General features: G+C 42.7%; 1 protein-coding gene across 1 annotated transcript in view; it reads left to right on the top strand.

Moving 5' to 3' along the window:
* LOC121287955 overlaps window positions 1-17,999 on the top strand; it is a 387,185-nt gene that overhangs the window by 92,836 nt on the left and 276,350 nt on the right. Inside the window, exons 10-11 of the mRNA XM_041206118.1 lie at window positions 4,801-4,966; window positions 7,174-7,356. Of these exons, the coding sequence (XP_041062052.1) occupies window positions 4,801-4,966; window positions 7,174-7,356 (349 nt within the window). The remainder of the gene's footprint in view (window positions 1-4,800; window positions 4,967-7,173; window positions 7,357-17,999) is intronic.

Here is a 17,999-nt window from a genome sequence, read left to right as displayed (position 1 = left end):
ATGAGAAAAAACTGACAGCCAACATAAAGGGGAATCCCAAAATCTTCTATAGGCATATAAATAGTAAAAAGGGTGGCAAAAGCAGGAGTAGGGCTAATTAGGGACCTAAATGGGAATTTACACATGGACAAAGGGGCCAAGGCTGAGGTATCAAATGAATACTTTGCAGCTGTCTTTACCAAGGAGGTAAATGCTACCCAGGCCATAGTAGCAGACAAGGAAGCTCTGTCACTAGAAGGGTTCAAAAATTGATAAGGAGGAAGTGTTCAATAGATTGTCGGCATTTAAAGTTGATAAGGCACCTGGACCGCTTGGGATGCATCCAAGGATATTGAAAGAAGTGAGAGTAGAAATTGCAGGGACACTGGCCATAATCTTTCAGTCTTCCCTAGCTCGGGGATCGTGCCAGAGGACTGGAGAATTGCAAACATTGTGCCCTTGTTCAAAAAGGTCATTAAGATAAGCCCAGCAATTGCAGACCAATCAGATTAACTTCAGTGGTGGGTAAGATTCTCGAAACAATTACTCAGGATAGATTAGTAGTCACATGGAAAACTATGGGTTGATAAGGAACAGTCAGCATGGATTTCTAAAGTGTTTAACTAACTGGCTGGAGGTTTTGGAGAGGTAACAGAAAAGGTCAATGAGGGTAATGCTGTTAATGTGGTGTAAATGAACTTTCAAAAGCCATTGACACAGTGCCACACAATCGACTTGTGAGAGAAGTTATTGCTCATGGAATAAAAGGGAAAGTAGCAACGTGGATACAAAATTGGCTGAAAAATAGGAAGCAGAGAGTAATGGTCAATGGATATTTGTTGAGCTGGAGGAAGGTTTGTTGTAGAGTTCCCCAGGGATTGGTATTGAGACCCTTGCTTTTCCCTGATATATATTAATGATCTAGAACTTTGCGGATGGGACAAAGCTTGGGAGTGTTGTGAACTGTGAGGAGGATGGTCTGGAACTTCAAGAGGACAGACAAGTTGGTGGAGTAGGCGGATAGGTGGCAGATGGAGTTCAATGCCGAGAAGTGTGAGGTCATGCATTTTGGTAGGAAGAACATGGACAGATAATATAAAATAAGGGAATATTGTGTACAATTCTGGGCACCATATTATAGGAAGGATGTGAAAACATTGGCGAGAGTGCAGAAGAATAGTTCCAGGGATGAGAAACTTCAGCTATGAGTATAGATTGAAGAGGTTGGAACTGTTTTCCTTGGAGAGGAGAAGGCTGAGAGGAGATTTGATACAGATGTTCAAAATCATGAGGGGGCTGGACAGAGTAGATAGGGAGAAGTTGTTCCCATTCGTAAAAGGATCAAGAACGAGAGGGCACAATTTAAAGTGGTTTGCAAAAGAAGCAAGTGTGATGTGGGAGCGACTTTTTCACACAAGTGGTTTGGGTCTAGAATGCACTGCCTGGAATTGTGGTGAATGCAGGTTCAATTGAGATTTTCAAGAGGAACAATGTGCAAGAGTATGGGGAAAAGGCAGGGTAATGGCACAAGGTCATAATGCTCATTTGGAGAGCTGGTGCAGACATGATGGGCCAAATGGCCGCCTCGTGTACCATTAAGATTCTGTGGGCCTTCTTCCCGCCCCCCCCCCCACCACCCCGGACCAAATTCCCCAGGGGGGTGGGCACAGAAGTCTAGCCAGCTGAGAGCTGCTGGCAAATCAGAGGCCATCAGCTTTACCGAATGGCAGCACCACAGGGGAGGCAATGGCTGCTGCTGGTACTATCTGAGGCCTAGTACTGTCACTGGATCTCAGGCCACTGGTGAGGGATGGCGGGAGAGGACAGTGGTCAGCAACAAGGGCAGGGGTGTGGCTTTGAGCACCTGCCCCCTTCTGATACCACTTCCTTTAGTCGGGCACAGAGTGCTTTAAATGAGGGAAACCTCACCCCTTCCCCCACAACCATAGGGAACCCACAAGCAACCCGTACGGGTTTGCTTGTTATGCTTCTTGCATGGTGAGACCCTGAGCACTGTATAAACTAATTTGCTGGAGTTCTTTGAAGGTGTAGCAAAGTGGATAATGGTGATCCTGTAGATGTAGTATATTTGGATTTCCAGAAGGCCTTTGATAAGATGCTGCACAAAAGATTAATACACAAGATAAGATCCCAAGGACTTAGGGGTAATATATTAGTTGGAAAGAGGATTGGCTAACCATCAGAAAGCAGAGAGTCGGAATAAATGGATCTTTTTCTGGATGGCACCCTAGTGGGGTGCCATAGGGTTCAGTCCTAGGGCCCTAACTATTTACAATTTATATTAATGACTTGGATTCAGGGATAGAAGGTACTGTAGCTAAATTTGCAGATGACACCAAAATAGGTGGGAAATTAAGTTGCAATGAAGAAATAAGAAATTTACAAATGGATATGGACAAGTAAGGTGAATGGGCCAAAATTTGGCAGATGGAGTTTAACGTGGAGATTAGATGGATAAGATTATCCATTTTATTCGAAAGAATTAAAAGAATTAAAAAATTATTTAAATAGAGAGAAACTTCAGAATGTTTCAGTACAGAGGGATCTGAATGTCCTCGTGCATGAATCGCTGAAAGCTAGTATGCAGGTACAGCAGGTAATAAGGGAGGCAAATGGAATTTTGGTATTTATTGCTAAAGGAATAGAGTATAAAAATAGGGAAGTGCTGTTGCAACTGTACAAGGCATTGGTGAGACCGCACCTGGAGTACTGTGCACAGTTTTGTTCCCCTTACTTGAGGAAGGATGTAGTTGCATTGGAGGTGGTTCAGAGGAGGTTCGCTAGGTTGATTCCAGAGATGCGCGACTTGTTTTATGAGGAGAGATTGAGCAGTTTAGGCCTATACTTGCTAGAGTTTAGAAGGATAAGAGGACATCTAATTGAGGTATATAAGATGCTAAAGGGGATAGACAAAGTAGACATGGAGTGGATGTTTCCCTTTGTGAGGCATTCTAGAACAAGACACCATAGTTTTAGGCTAAGTGATGGTAAATTAAAATCAGAGATGAGGAGGAATTACTTTTCTCAAAGGATCGTGAATCTGTGGAATTCACTACCTCTGAGTGCAGTGGATGCCAGGACGCTAAATAAATTTAAGGAGGAGATAGACAGATTTTTAATTAGTAACAGGTTGAAAGGTTATTGGGAGAGGGTGGGAAATTGGAGTTGAGGCCGCAACGAGATCAGCCATGATCGTATTGAATGGCGGGGTAGGCTCGAAGGGCTGAATTGCCAACTCCTGCTCCTAGTTCTTATGTTCTTAATCCACCCTGCCCAGTAGAATCTGCTTAACAAAGGTTTGAAATGTTATTGGACTTTCCCTCTTTAGACTTTCTGCAGCTATGCAATCAGTGTTCGCACATAACACTGGCAAGTTGCAACTCTTCTGGGAACACGTGCGTTATAGTTGGCAGAGTGCATTGCTGTGGGCTGGAGACCAACTAATTCCTCATCCATCATAGAACACAAAATGAAATAATACATTGTGATCATGTTACATTGTAATTATGTTATTTGCTCTCCTCAAAAGCATTTGGGAAACAAATACTTAAAGATTACTGATTTCCAACTTTATAAGTGAATAATGCCATAAGTCAGTAACCTACCGTTATCATGCCCAACGTTTTACCTCAGTTGCTTTCCCAAACATTTAGCGAACTAGGACAGTTTTGCCTGGTATATATAGCCTAAACTTATTTTTGGCTAATTTCTATCTTTTCCTCAGATTCTATTTTCTTGGTATCTCGCATATATGTAGATGCAGGGTTTGAGAGTATCACACATGAAAGCACCAAACTGTTAATCTGAGAGAAAGAGGCAGGCACCTTGTGCTTCCTTCTTATGACCCAGAACCTGAAATTAGCTAACTCTTCCCAATCTATAAACTTCTCTTAAATGAACTGCTAATTTGTTTCAGGATTCCCCTGTTCATGTGACCTTGACAAGCTAAATCCAGATTCCCTACCCTTCGGCAGCAGCATAATACATTGTGCTTTGTAATATAACATTGATAGCATTTTTTAAAATGGCATGTTGTCTGACATTCCATGTGCAGTGCCATCTGCTGCCTTGATCAAGAAATAGGAGCAGCCCATCGATCCTACTCCGCCAGTCAACAAGATCATGGCTGATCTGACCGTCGTGTGAGCTCCACTTTCCTGTCTGCCCCAGAACCCTTGTCTCTTTGTAGATTAGACTGTTGGATTATTAAAGTCGTAGGACCAGGTTTTCCACTTCTTTTATAATTTTCAGCTTGTGATCTCCCAACCATTAAAATGAATGATTGGAAAAACAACCTTTACTTTAAGTTCCAAAATGCTCAATATTTATTAATGAACTTCACAATGGATACAACCTTTGCAAGCTGCTTGTTCCCGGGAAATGCTTTCGTGTCCTAGAGTCTGTGTGTATCTTGCTCTAGTGTGGTGATATCTCAATTTAATCCACTGGTTAGTGATGAGTAGTGCGCCACATGCTGAGGTACCAATCCTAGCTATGCTATTGTGGGAGGAGGCATGGTTGAGAATAGCCAGGTGAAGCTACAGTGAGGCTTACCCTAGGATGCCCTCTTAAGCAACTGGTTCAAGCATTGATAAAGGCCTGAATTTAGGTTGTCATCTCACCTTAGTCAGAAATGGTGTGTGGTATAAGAATTATAAACTTTTGAAGTTCTCTTCCAATGCATGCTGATTCTGACAAGGGTTACATGACCTGTTGTGCAACCTCTTAAGATTTCTTATTGATGAACCAACGAAGGGGAGAAATGTCTGATTAACTATATTGTGCTTTTTCCTTTATCAGGCAGCCTCTGGTGGACACGTTACCAGCGTGTGGAACTGAAGCATGCATCAGTTTCCTAACAGAAATCATTTTGTCTCAAGAACTGGATGAAGATCGAGCAGACGCTTTTATGTGGTCTTTGGCTTTCATTCCAGAACCTACAGCGCCAATGGTCGCCGCAGTTACTGTGAGAAATTTCCCTTTTATTTAGTTCAGTTGCAAAATGATTTGTAATTGTAGCATTATGTTTTGCAGCTGCAAGAATAGGAAAAATAACTACCAGTGCACAGTAACATGTAATGAACATTACTTGGAGAAACAAAAGCAATTCATAGTTTGCTGTTTAAGACAGGATTAAATAGCTGGTTGGGAATGCATTTGAAAGTTATTAAGATAAAAGGAAATCATCAGATATTGTGTGCAACTTTCTGGTATCAAGGGAATCATCAACTTAATGAGGAATAATAGAGGTTGTTCAGTTAAAACAGGTATATTCTAATGTTAGTTAAGATATATTCTAACCTTTCTTTCAATTAGCTTAGGCAAGAAAAAAACTTAGTACAATTAGAAAAATTGGGTGATAAACTTGATAAAATTGGACATGATCTCTGAAGTTACGGCTGAAGGGGTTCAGTGCATTTTTGTTTAGTTGGTGCTTGAGATGTGTGTGATGCTAGTAAAGTTAAAATTATTTTCCATCCTCAATTGTCCTGAATGATAAAACTGAGTGACTACTTAGGCCGTTTTGGAGCATAGGGCAAAGTCAGGCCAAATCTGGAGGTCTTTAAAAATGGTGGGTGGAACTGGAAGCAGTATTTCCAGCAGATCCCATTTTTGTTGGCAGGAGGAAGAGGTGTGGGGGGGGCGGGTGGGGGGGTGGTGGGGGAGATGAATCACATCATGATTTAAACTTAACAGAACCATTTGGAATTTGTGCTCAGTTCAAACAGACCCCATTTTCACTGTTCCAAGAGCTTTAACCCACAGTTTAGAAGCCACAAATTTATGGAGTGGGCATAAATGCTCTTGAAGAGCAGATAAGGCCTGTTTGTGTTATAACCAGAAGTTATTTAAATCCATAACCCTTTAAACATGGAAGCAAAAGCTGCAGCTGTCAGTCAGAGTTTTTTTAAACACCCTGATAGGCTGCTTTGACTGACGGGCAATTTGGTTTAGCTTAGAAGAACCGCTTACTGTCCAATCCTGCATAGAGGTCATTGTTAACATTTCCCAAGGGCCGTTACTACAGCTGAGGCCATTATGAATGCTTGACTGAGTTTCAATTGCTCCAAAAGCACTCAGCAGGGGAGGGACGGGGGGCTGAGTTCACATTTTAATTGACAGTTTAAAAAGGCTATTAAAGGATTAGCTGTCTTTGATGTGATTACTGAATAGAAGTTTATTTAGATTTTATAACAGATTGACCTCTTGAGGGGATTTAAAATCTTTAAATGGATTTCATGGGCTGTATTAGATTGTTAGAAGTTTATTTTTCTGTTCTGTTCTGCTTCTCCACCTTTCTCCTGAGGTCTTCCAGGAGTGTATACTGGGTGAGTGGCAATGGAGATGGGATGGTGAGTATGAGGTGACATGAGGGATTTGGGTGGGAACATTAGTTGGCATAGATGAGGCATGGGGAATGGGTGAGGGTGAGTGAGTGTGCGGGATATAGACAGCCAAACAGCTTTTAAAACAGCTGGGACAAAATCCCATATAACTAGATGGGCCTTCTAACCAGCCCACCTTGGCATTCACCCTCCCTTATGGTTGCCACCGATCTACCTCCAGGTTCAGTGGTCCCGACTTGATTCTGTCCCTGCCTCCCCGTAGTGAAAATTTCCCAACTTGAGCTGCCTGCCTCCGTAGTGAAAATCCAGTCCCAAGAGTCAATCACATAATGGAGGCAAGCTTCAAACATAGGCCAGACCAGATAGAGGTGACAGATTCTCTTGTGCAGTAGATATTGCTAACCATCTGGGTTTTTAATAACTGCCACTGGCTGTCATGGTCATTTTGTCTCTTGCTAACCTACAAAGTACCTTTTATTTCATCCATTTCCTTTATTTGTTATGAGTGTGGTGTTATTAAGATAATGGAGTGTGCTCAATTACCGGTGTAACAGGACGGTGTGAAAGGTCCAATAGTGGAAAAATTAGCTTGTGCATTCTGATAGAGTATGCAGGTTATATAAGGACATTTTTTTAAAAACTCTCATATTATTGAGTTATGGAGTGAAAGTATTAACAACATTACTGACAGTAAGACACAATCAGTTCTGTTCACAGAGAATGAGGAACAATAGGAGAGAATATTGTAACAGTGACTTTGTCATTATGCTTCGTTGATTACTGGAAGGTGCCTAGTCTTGTAAATCTAATTGGTTTTAATTCACAGGCCCTGTTGAAATCACCAGATGCAAGAACACAGACTTTTCTAGGAGTTTCTTCTCTGGTTCATAACTTCTGTTCAAAAAACAATACATGTCAAGTAATACCCGAGGTACAGGAGGTCATGAAGATTCTGGAAGGTTATGTACAAGGAAATTGTAGAGCACGGGAATCTGAGAGAAAGGAGAAGGTATGAATGAAAATGTGTTGTATTCAACAGCTACAAGCCTGTCATATTTTATAGGACTGCATCCTCACTCCTAATGCTCCCATTTATAATTCTCATACTTTGTAATATTTAATGTTTGTAGATAATAGAATCTAATATTTTATTCAGGGCTACTTTCCATGAAAATCATGTTAAGCAAGTGTACTTTGTAAGCATATAGAATGATTGGTTACAACACAAAAGGAGGCCTTTTGACCTGTCTTTTCTATGCCTGCTCTCTGTAAGAGCAACTCTGCAAGGCCCACTCCCACTCGCTATATTCAAGAAAGATGAATTAAAGGGAATGAATATCAACATGCAATAAAACGAGAGCAACATGCTAAAATTGACATAAAATTGTTAAATCTCAATCAAAATTAAACCAAGTAGTAGAATAATTGTGGCATGTTAGTCATTCTCTTTAATTGGTGTAACCTCTATGCATCGTTGGGAAGACTCTATCCACCAGCAGAAAGTAATACCAGGACATTGTTTTCTAGCCTTTATATTGTTATGATCCTAGACCAGACCCCAAAGTTGTTGGTAAGATCCAGTTAGGGACCAATAACATTTTGTTTACAGTAAACACAGTTTGAGATTCAAGACACTTGTTAAGTGAATAAAGCCACAAGATTCCACGGGTTTTGAACAAACAAAAATAAACTTTAATGTCCAAGGTCAGAAAGATAAAACAATTTACAACATCTATCGTATAGTCTAAAATTCAGAGTAAGTATGAGATACATGTGAATTAAAAGCCAACTATGGTCAAACACACTGCACTACACAATAGATGGCAGATATGAACAAAAGAGAATCCACGGATTTCTCAACAACCACCCAGATGTCAGTAACACTGAGTCCGCCGATCTCACTGAAACTCTAACCGGGGAATTCTCTCCAAAAGTCGCTCCAACCCAGACGCCATCAACAATGGCCCACTTCACAGGGTTTCAATCTCAACACCCGTGATTCTATTCCCCTGGATTCCCGAGTATGCACTCAGGCACCAATTCACAAGCACAGTTTGAGCTCTTTGGCGGCGCCAGGCAGAGCACTACCTCTCCAAAGGGGTGCCTTTGCTCCAACATCCCGCAGCACGGAGTCACCAACCTCCTGCTGCCTTCTTCACTTAAAGTCTGCTTCCCGCTGCCATTTTCCTGTTAGGAGTCTGTTCCTCTTTTTTTAATGGAACTGGGACTTTTGCTGTCCCTGCCACCTCTTTGGAATTCTTCTTTTGGGACCTCTCCCTGTCCCCCTCTCCCTTTGGGACCTCTCCCTGTCCCCCTCTCCCTTTGGGACCCCTCCCTGTCCCCTCTCCCTTTGGGACCTCTCCCTGTCCCCTCTCCCTTTGGGACCTCTCCCTGTCTCCTCTCCCTTTGGGACCTCTCCCTGTCCCCTCTCCCTTTGGGACCTCTCCCTGTCCCCTCTCCCTTTGGGACTTTTCCCTGTCCCCTCTCCCTTTGGGACTTTTCCCTGTCCCCTCTCCCTTTGGGACCTTTCCCTGTCCCCTCTCCCTTTGGGACCTTTCCCTGTCCCCTCTCCCTTTGGGGCCTCTCCCTGCCCCCTGCCTTGGACACTAGACTTCCATGGCTCTCCGCTCCTGGTCACCTGACCCAAGTTTTCACGCCATTTTCCTTCCTGCACGTGTGCACTGGGCCCAAAGAATGTAAAAATGCAGACCTGTGCATATGCAGCCCACTTATAAGAACATAAGAAATAGGAACAGGAGTAGATCATTTGGCCCCTCGAACCTGCTCCACCATTCAATAAGATCATGGCTGATCTTCTTGAGTTTCGATTTCCACATTCCCATCTAACCCTGATAAGCTTAGATTCTTGTTATGCAAGAGAATCAGTCTATCTCTACCTTTAAGAATATTCAATGACCCCGCCTCCACTACCTGAGGCAGGGAGCTCCAAAGTCACACAACTCTCAAAAAACATTTCTCCTCATCTCCGTCCTAAACAGTTCAGTCTTGGTTTTTAATTTACATTCAACCAACTGTTCTTATTCATCAGCAATTCCTTCCCCTGTTCAAGGCATTTTTTCATGATACATATTAGAGGCTTCTGATACTTAAAGTTCATCAAGTTTTAATTGAAGATCTATCTTTGTTGAATTTGCTTCTACAAGTTTATCATTTAGACGTTTCTTGTCCTCATTCAAGTGTTCCACTTCCTGTGACCGACACTCCAGCGTTCTCACCACTTCTCGTTTTTCACTAGCAATCTCATCTTTCGTGGGTGAAAGTTGGTTCTCTACATTAATTCAGTTTTTGCTGAGCAGAACTTAATTCCTCACGCAGCCCTTGACATTCCTGCATTTCTGATGCTAACTTTTCTTGGTCCTTGGCTAGTGTTTTTTCCACTTCATCCTCTTTAGCCTTACAAGTTTGGTCTCAAGTTAGCGCACAATCGGGAAACAATCCATGATGTTCCTCCTGCAAAATCTCTGTTTTTCTCACTTCAACTGGCTGTCTTGAAACTCTCGGAGATTTTAAGAATTTCAAACCTGCCAAATCATTACCCAGTAAAAAATTTATCTCTTCCACAGGTAAACGAGGAACAATTCCCACTATAATAATCCAGATGACTAAGTCACTTTGTAACTCTTTCGAGTACAAACCCGTTTCCATCTGTTTCAGATGAAGTTACATTGTTTCATAGGTTGCCATTGTGAGATTTGAACTCTTGATCTTGGGGTTACAAACCCAGTACCATAACCACTTGGCTATTTAGGCCAAGCATAAGTCACTTTGTAGATTGACTTTACACAAGGGAACAGGTTCACAATTTCCACAAAGATCGCCTGTTAGCACTTTTTACTTCATCAAACCATCAAAAGCAACAATTTGCTTTTACATGCCCTACCTTATGGCAATGAATACATGCTAGTTTCTTCACATTCCTTTTATTCTCTACTTTTTTATAGATTGGAACAGCTTCTCTTAAACCATGTAACAAACTTTTCTTTAGATGGTTCATACTGTTTAATTTCTTTCTCTCAAGTTGAAGCTCAAGCTTTTGTCTTTCCATTTCTTTTGCTCTTTCTTTTTCCCCTTCTTCCAATGTGAACTTTTTCCATCTTTTTTATTCTTTCATGGGATGTGGGCGTCTCTGGCTAGGTCAGCATTCGTATTGCCCATCCCTAATTGCCCTTGAGAACATGGTGATGAGTGGCCTTCTTGAGCCACTGCAGTCCATGTGGTGTAGGTACATCCACAGTGCTGTTAGGGGGGGAGTTCCAGGATTTTGACTCAGCGACAGTGAAGGAATGGCGATATATTTCCAAGTCAGGATGGTGAGTGGCTTGGAGGGGAACTTCCAGGTGGTGGTGTTGCCATGCATCTGCTACCATTGTCCTTCTAGATGGTAGAGGTTGTGGGTTTGAGAGGTACTCTCGAAACAGCTTTGGTGAGTTGTTGCGGTACATACGGTAGATGGTACACATTGCTACCACTGTGGATCGGTGGTAGAAGGAATAGATGTTGAAGGTATTGAATGGTGTACCAATCGAGCTAGCTGCTTTGTCCTGGGTGGTGTTGAGCTTCTTGAGCATTGTTGGAGCTCCACTTATCCAGGCATGTGGAGAGTATTCCATCACACTCCTGACTTGTGCCTTGTAAATGGTGGAAAGGCTCTGGGGAGTCAGGTGAGTTACTCTGTGCAGAATTCCCAGCCTCTAACCTGCTCCTGTAGCCACAGTGTTTATATGGCTGGTCCAGTTGCAGGTCAATTGTAACCCCAAGGATATTGATAGTAGGGGATTCGGCGCTGATAATGCCATTGAATGTCAAGGGAAGATGTTTGGATTCTCTCTTGGAGATGGTCATTGCTTGCTTCTTGTGTGGCACGAATATTACTTGTCACTTAACAGCCCAAGCCTGGATATTATCCAGGTCTTGCTTTATATGGGTACAGCCGGTTTCAGTATCTGAGGAATTGCAAATGGCGCTGAACATTTTGCCATCATCAGTGAACATCCCCAAAGGGAAAGTCATTTACGAAGCAGCTGAAGATGCTTGGGCCTAGGACACTACTCTGAGGAGCTCATGCAGTGATCTCCTGGAACTGAGATGAATGACCTCCAACAACGACAACCAATGTACTAAGTATGACTCCAACCAGCGGAGAGTTTTCCCCCAGATTCCCATTGACTCCAGTCATGATTGGGCTCCTTCATGCCACACTCGGTCAAATGCTGCCTTGATGTGAAGGGCAGTTACTCTCTCCTCACCACCTGAGCTCAGCTCTTTTTTTCCTTGTTTAGATTGAGGTCAGGAGCAGAGTGACCCTGGCGGAACCCAAACTGAGCATCAGGTTAGTCCTGAGTAAGTGCCACTTGATAGCTCTGTTGACTACCCTTCCATCACTTTGCTGATGATTAAGAGTAGTGGTAATTGGTCGGGTTAGATTTGTCCTGCTTTTTGTGTACAGGACATATTTGTGCAGTTTTCCACATAGCTAGGTAGATGCCAGTGTTGTAGCTGTACTAGAACAGTTTGGCTAAGGGCACAGCTAGTTCTTGAGCACAATTCTTCAGTACTATTGCTGGAATATTGTCAGGGCCCATAGCCTTTGCAGTATCCAGTGCCTTCAGCTGTTTAATTTTTAGGTATGCTTGGTGCTGCTCCCAGCATCCCTTCCTGCACTCTTAATTGAACCAGAGTTGATCCCCTGGTTTGATGGTAATGGTAGAGTCGGGGATATGCTGGGCCATGAGGCTACAGATTGTGGTTGAGTACAATTCTGCTGCTGCTCATGGCCCACAGTGCTTGTGAATGCCCAGTCTTGAGTTGCTAGATCTAATCAAAATCTACCCCAGTTAGCACAGTGGTAGTGCCACATAACACGATGCAGGGTATCCTTAATGTGAAAACAGGACTTGGTCTCCACACGCACTATGCGGTGGGCACTCCTACTGATGCTGCCATGGGCCGATGCATCAGTGGCAGGTAGGTTGGTGAGGACGAGGTCAAGTAGGTTTTTTGCTCTCATTGGTTCCCTCACCACCGACCACAGACCCAGTCTAGCAGCTAAGTCCTTTAACACTCCGCCAGCTCGATCAGTATTGGTGCTACTGAGCCACTCTTGGAGAGGGAGATTGACGTCCCTCACCCAGAGTAAATTCTGTGCCCTTGCCACCCTCAGTGCTTCCTCGAAGCAGTGTTCAACATGGAGGAGTACGGATTCATCAGCTGAGGGGTTGGCGGTGGTAATCTGCAGGTTTCCTTGCCTATTTTTGACCTGATGCCATTAGACTTCATGGGGTACAGAGTCAATGCTGAGGATTCCCAGGGCAACTCCCCCCTGACTGTATACCTCTGTGTCACCATCTTGTGGTGGGACAGGATATACTCAGGGATGGTGATATTGTTGTTTGGGATATAGTCATACTCACTTGAATCAAACCTTACAGACAATGTCAGGTTATTGCTTGACTAGTCTGTGAGACAGCTCTCCTAATTTTGGCACAAGCGCCCCAGATGTTTGTGAGGAGGACTTTGCAGGGTCAACACGGCTGGGTTTGCCATTGTTGTTTCTAGTGCCAAGGTCGATTACAGGTGTTCTATCTGGTTTCATTCCTTTTTGTAGGCTTCGTAGTGGCTTGATACAACTGAGTGGCTTGCTAGGCCATTTCAGAGGGTAGTTAAGAGTCAACCACATTGCTGTGGGTCTAGAGTCACATTTAGGCCAGACCAGGTGAGGACAGCAGATTTCCTTCCCAAAAGGACATTAGTGAACCAGATGTGTTTTTCTGACAATCGACAATGGTTTCATTGTCATTATTATTATTATTGAGTCTAGCTTTTTAATTCCAGATTTATTTACTGAATTAACCCCAGCTGCTGTGATGGGATTCGAACCCGTGTTCACAGAACATTAACCTGGGCCTCTGGATTACTAGTCCAGAGCCACTGCTTTCCCTTAAACTGCTTCATCTGCACCTGAATTCCAGCTAACTCAGTTGAATTGCTATTTGGATTAAATTTGCCTTCTTCCAATCCCAGATGCTGTGCTATTACCTCAATTGTGACTGCTTTCTTGGCCCCTGCTTTTGACCTAAACTGTAACTCTTCTGTTCATGCAATTAACCTGGCCTTGATTAATTGTTGCAAATCACTCGAGGATAAATCTTCCCTCTCCAGAAAATCATAGCAATTGAGAAAGCCATTCTGCTTCTCAATCAGTATAGTAAAATTCACCGTGGAAATCTTATCAGCTTCAACCTCAGCAAGTGCCAGCGTGTGTATATGTCTGTGGATTTAAAATCACACAAGAGCCCCCAATTTATGTTGTAATCCTTGGCCAGACACCCCCCCCCCCCCCCCCCCCCCCGATTTCTTGGTATCATCTGGTTAGGGATCAATAATCTTTTGTTTAAAGTACACAACATTTGAGATTTAAGACGCTCACGCTGTGAATAAAGCCACGGGTTTTGAACAAACAAAAGTAAACTTTGCTATACAAGGTCAGAAAGATAAAACAATTTGCAATATCTATCGTATACTCTAATATTCAAGTACATGTGAATTTTCAAGCCAACTGTGGTTGAACACACCACATAGGAACAGGACTAGGTCATTCAATTAGATCATGGCAGATCACACCACACAACACAATAAATGGCAGATACAACCAGAACAGAATCTGCAGATTTCTGAACAACCCGCCTAGATGTCAGTAACACTGAGTCAACCAATGAGAGATATTGAATCATGAGAGATTCCAGTCTTCACCTTCGAAGATCTAACCTGGAAACTCTCTCCAAAAGTCGCTCCAACTCAGACGGCATCAACAATGGCCCACATCACAGGGATTCAATCTCGTTTCCCGAGGTTCTGTTCTGCTGAGTTCCCTAGTATGCACTCCATGTACATAACTTTCAGCCCTTCAGCCATGCCAAGCAGAACACTACCTATCACTGTCTTGTCAATTACATTGTTAAAGATTGGCAATATCAATTGCATTGTTAAGGGAAATGGGCGACAGGTATTTGAACACACATAAATAGGGGATAGCTGGGTGGATGTGAGGAGTGTTGACACTGAATAAAGTCAATAAACTATCTCAGTGATGAAGGGCTCTGTGTCTTAGTTTTGACTTCACCAACAGGCGTGAATCCTGTTAACACTAGCAACATGGAGTCACCAACTTTCCACAGCCTTTTACGATCTCCAGGGCTTCTTCTGAGCTCTTTTCAATTACACAACTTAGACAGTATCAATAATGCCCCACCTTGCAGGGTTTCCATGCCATCTCCTGAGATTCCATTCCCCTGGATTCCCAATTCCGCACTTAAGCACCAAATCACAGATACACTTCAGCCCTTTGGCCGCACCAAGCGGAACGCTACTGCTCCAAAGGCCCACAGCAGAGACACCAGCTTTTGGATTCCTTAATGCCTACCCCTCACAGCCTTTTACCTGGTTGGAGTCTGTTTCTCTGCTCCTCTCTTTTAACTGAACTGTGACCTTCTGTCCCTGCCCACTCTCTGGGACTCTTCCTCCAGGACCTTGCCCTGTCCTATCTCTCCTTTGGGACTCCCCCTGTCCACTCACCCTACCCTTTGAGACACTAGCCTTCAATGGCGCTCTACTCCCAGTCACCTGACACGGGTTTTCACGTGGTTTTTCTGGCACAGGCGCGTTGGTCCAAAAGAACATTAAAAATGCAGATCTGCACATGTGCAATAGCTCCAAAGTCTATCGGGAGTTGAAGTTCCCAACCTCCACTCTCAACATTAGGGTAAGTGTAGTTTTCATAACGATATGCATTCATAGGTCTTGTCAGGGTCCAGCAGTGATGGGATCATCCTCAACTTGAATGTCGCATACCTTTCGTCCTGTAGTCCAGTTCTAAATTCATTATTAAATTTTAGATATTGGCACCAAGTACATTTCACAAGACATATGCTTAGTAAGCAGATATGGATTTAACAAACCTAGTGTCTCACCTTCAAGAAAATGGTAAAATATGTTAACCTGAAGGCATTTTCTGTTTTGAATAATAGATTTGAATAATACAATCAAATCATTCCATTCCAGTGAGGTTTACATTAGGAACATTTCCCATAATTTCTCCTGTGTTCTTGCATCAGGACACTTGCTCTGCCAAACTTTTTTGTTGGGTTAAAAATTGGCCTGGATCTGTCTTTGGAAAGGTTTCCTCCTTTGTAGGGAATATTTTGAGTGTGGGACCTCAATTGGCCCAAGGGCAGCTCGGTTGCCTGCTGCCTCGTCTGCCACTGGTAAAATACCAGTGGAGGTGGATTGGCGAAGGGCACGGCACCCGATTTTACACCCCCACCCCACTCGCCCCTCGCCCCTGCCTGCCAGCCAACCCATTCCTGGGTAAAATTACACCCTTGAAGGAGAAAAAATTGTAGAAAAATGGATCAAGAATGGGACTAACTTGATTGCTCTGCTCTTCAAAAGAGCCCACAAATGATCCCCATCTGTGCAATATTATTCTGTTCATATGGTTCTATTAGAAGTTAAAAAGCAAAATCATGTTAATCAGAATTAATGTTTCTTTTATTTGTAGAAGGGAGATTGTCAGCAGGATTTACTCTTTAAGTTCGTTAGGTTATGAAGATATAATTTGCTTCTGAGTCTTAGGGTATTTTTTGCACTTCTTTGAAAATTTAGATTTTGTTATAAAATGTCAGCACTGAGCTGAGAACCTAAAATGTGCTATTGTGTGTCTGCATCTTTTCTCACTATGAACAAGTGTTAAAACTTAATTGGGCATCCAATATAAATGTCTTTCATAAATAATACAGCTGGGTGAAATGTTTGATGTACAAGGTACAGTATATAAGTTGGTTAAACTAAAGGCATGAACACAACGTTGATATATTACCATAAGGAGAGGGTGCTTGCATAGTCCTTCTGTATTAATTATTTGAAAAACCATCAGAAGGAATTAAACTATAATTTTCAGTGAATACGTTGAGTTCAGATTACCCTGAAAAAACACATCAGTGTAGTGAAAACTTTCTGGAATGCTGGGTTATGAAATTGATGAGTTTTAGCATGAAATTCAATATAAGTATGTCAGTATGATATGTCGCAATAATTCCCTTTTACTGTTCCCAGCAATTCTACCTCAACCTTAATCTCAGCAGAAGAGCAGTGCATCAGTGCAAATATGAGACATTGTTCCTATTTGCTGATTTGTTCAAACAATGCTGGTTTTGTATTTCTACTTACTAGAAACTGGGCTAAAATTCATTGGATTCACTTGGGATTCTTATAATTCACAGATTTTCTTTTTAGAAAAATATACTTTATTCATAAAATATCTGAAAGAACATTACAAAACATTTCTAAATGGCCATCACAAAAAGTGCAATCAGATTCAACATTTATACATGGATCACAAGGTGCTTCAATCCAATCAATTAATATTACAGACATTTCAACATGGTCATTACCGACAGTCAGACAGTGCAATGGTATTGGAGTTATCGACACACATCGTGTTGCACTCTGAGGAGCTTCGTTATAATTATAATACATTTAGTATTCACTACATAAATTCATTGTGAGTTATACAACCCGAGGGGTCTATACAGTTCCCAGCCCCTCGGTGCACAATGGCAGAAAGGTCTTAGACAGTGACCTTTTCCCATTGCGCCTTTGCGGTGGCTGCCCCAAGCTTTAGTGCATCCCTCAGCACGTAGTCCTGGACCTGGGAACGTGCCAGTCTGCAACACTCGGTCGGGGACAACTCTTTGCACTAGAAGACCAACAAGTTTCGGGCAGACCAAAGAGCATCTTTCACCAAGTTGATGATCCACCAGCTGCAGTTGATGTTTGTCCTGGTGTGCATCCCTGGGAACAGCCCGTAGAGCACAGAGTCCTGTGTCACAGAACTGCTCGGGACGAACCTCGACAAAAACCACTGCATCTCTCTCCAGATCTTCTTTGCAAAGGCACATTCCACGAGGAGGTGAACAACGGTCTCTTCCCCACCACAGCCACCTCGAGGACAACGTGCAGAGGGGGTGAAACTCCTGACTTATAGGAAGGATCTGACAGGGAGGGCCTTTCTCACCACCAGCCAAGCAGTGGAGAACAGATTATTTTTTTTTCAAAAAATATACTTTATTCATAAAATATCTGGAAGAACATTACAAAACATTTCAAAATCGCCATCACAAAAAGTACAATCATTTTCAACTTATACACATGAATCACGAGGTGCATCAATACAATCAATGAATATTACAATCATTTCAATATGGTCATTACAGACAGTGCAATGGTATTGGAGTTATCAACATACATCATGTTGCACTCTGAAGTGCTTCAATACAATTATAATATATTTAGTATTCACTACATACATTCATTATGAGCTGTACAGCCCGAGGGGTCTATACCTTTCCCAGCCCCTCAGTGCACTATGGCAGAAAGGCCTTAGACAGCGACCTTTCCCCATTGCGCCTTTGCGGTGGCTGCCCCAAGCTTTAGTACGTCCCTCAGCACGTACTCTTGGACCTTGGAATGTGCCAGTCTGCAACACTTGGTCGGGGACAACTCTTCGCACTAGGCGGAGAACAGGTTTTTTTTTTTGAAAAATATACTTTATTCATAAAATACCTGAAAGAACAT

This window comes from Carcharodon carcharias, chromosome 15 (assembly GCF_017639515.1).
Source record: "Carcharodon carcharias isolate sCarCar2 chromosome 15, sCarCar2.pri, whole genome shotgun sequence".
In the NCBI taxonomy this organism is placed as follows: Eukaryota; Metazoa; Chordata; class Chondrichthyes; order Lamniformes; family Lamnidae; genus Carcharodon; species Carcharodon carcharias.
Note: the sequence above shows the minus strand (reverse complement) of the source record. Positions and strands in the feature narration are given on the sequence as shown.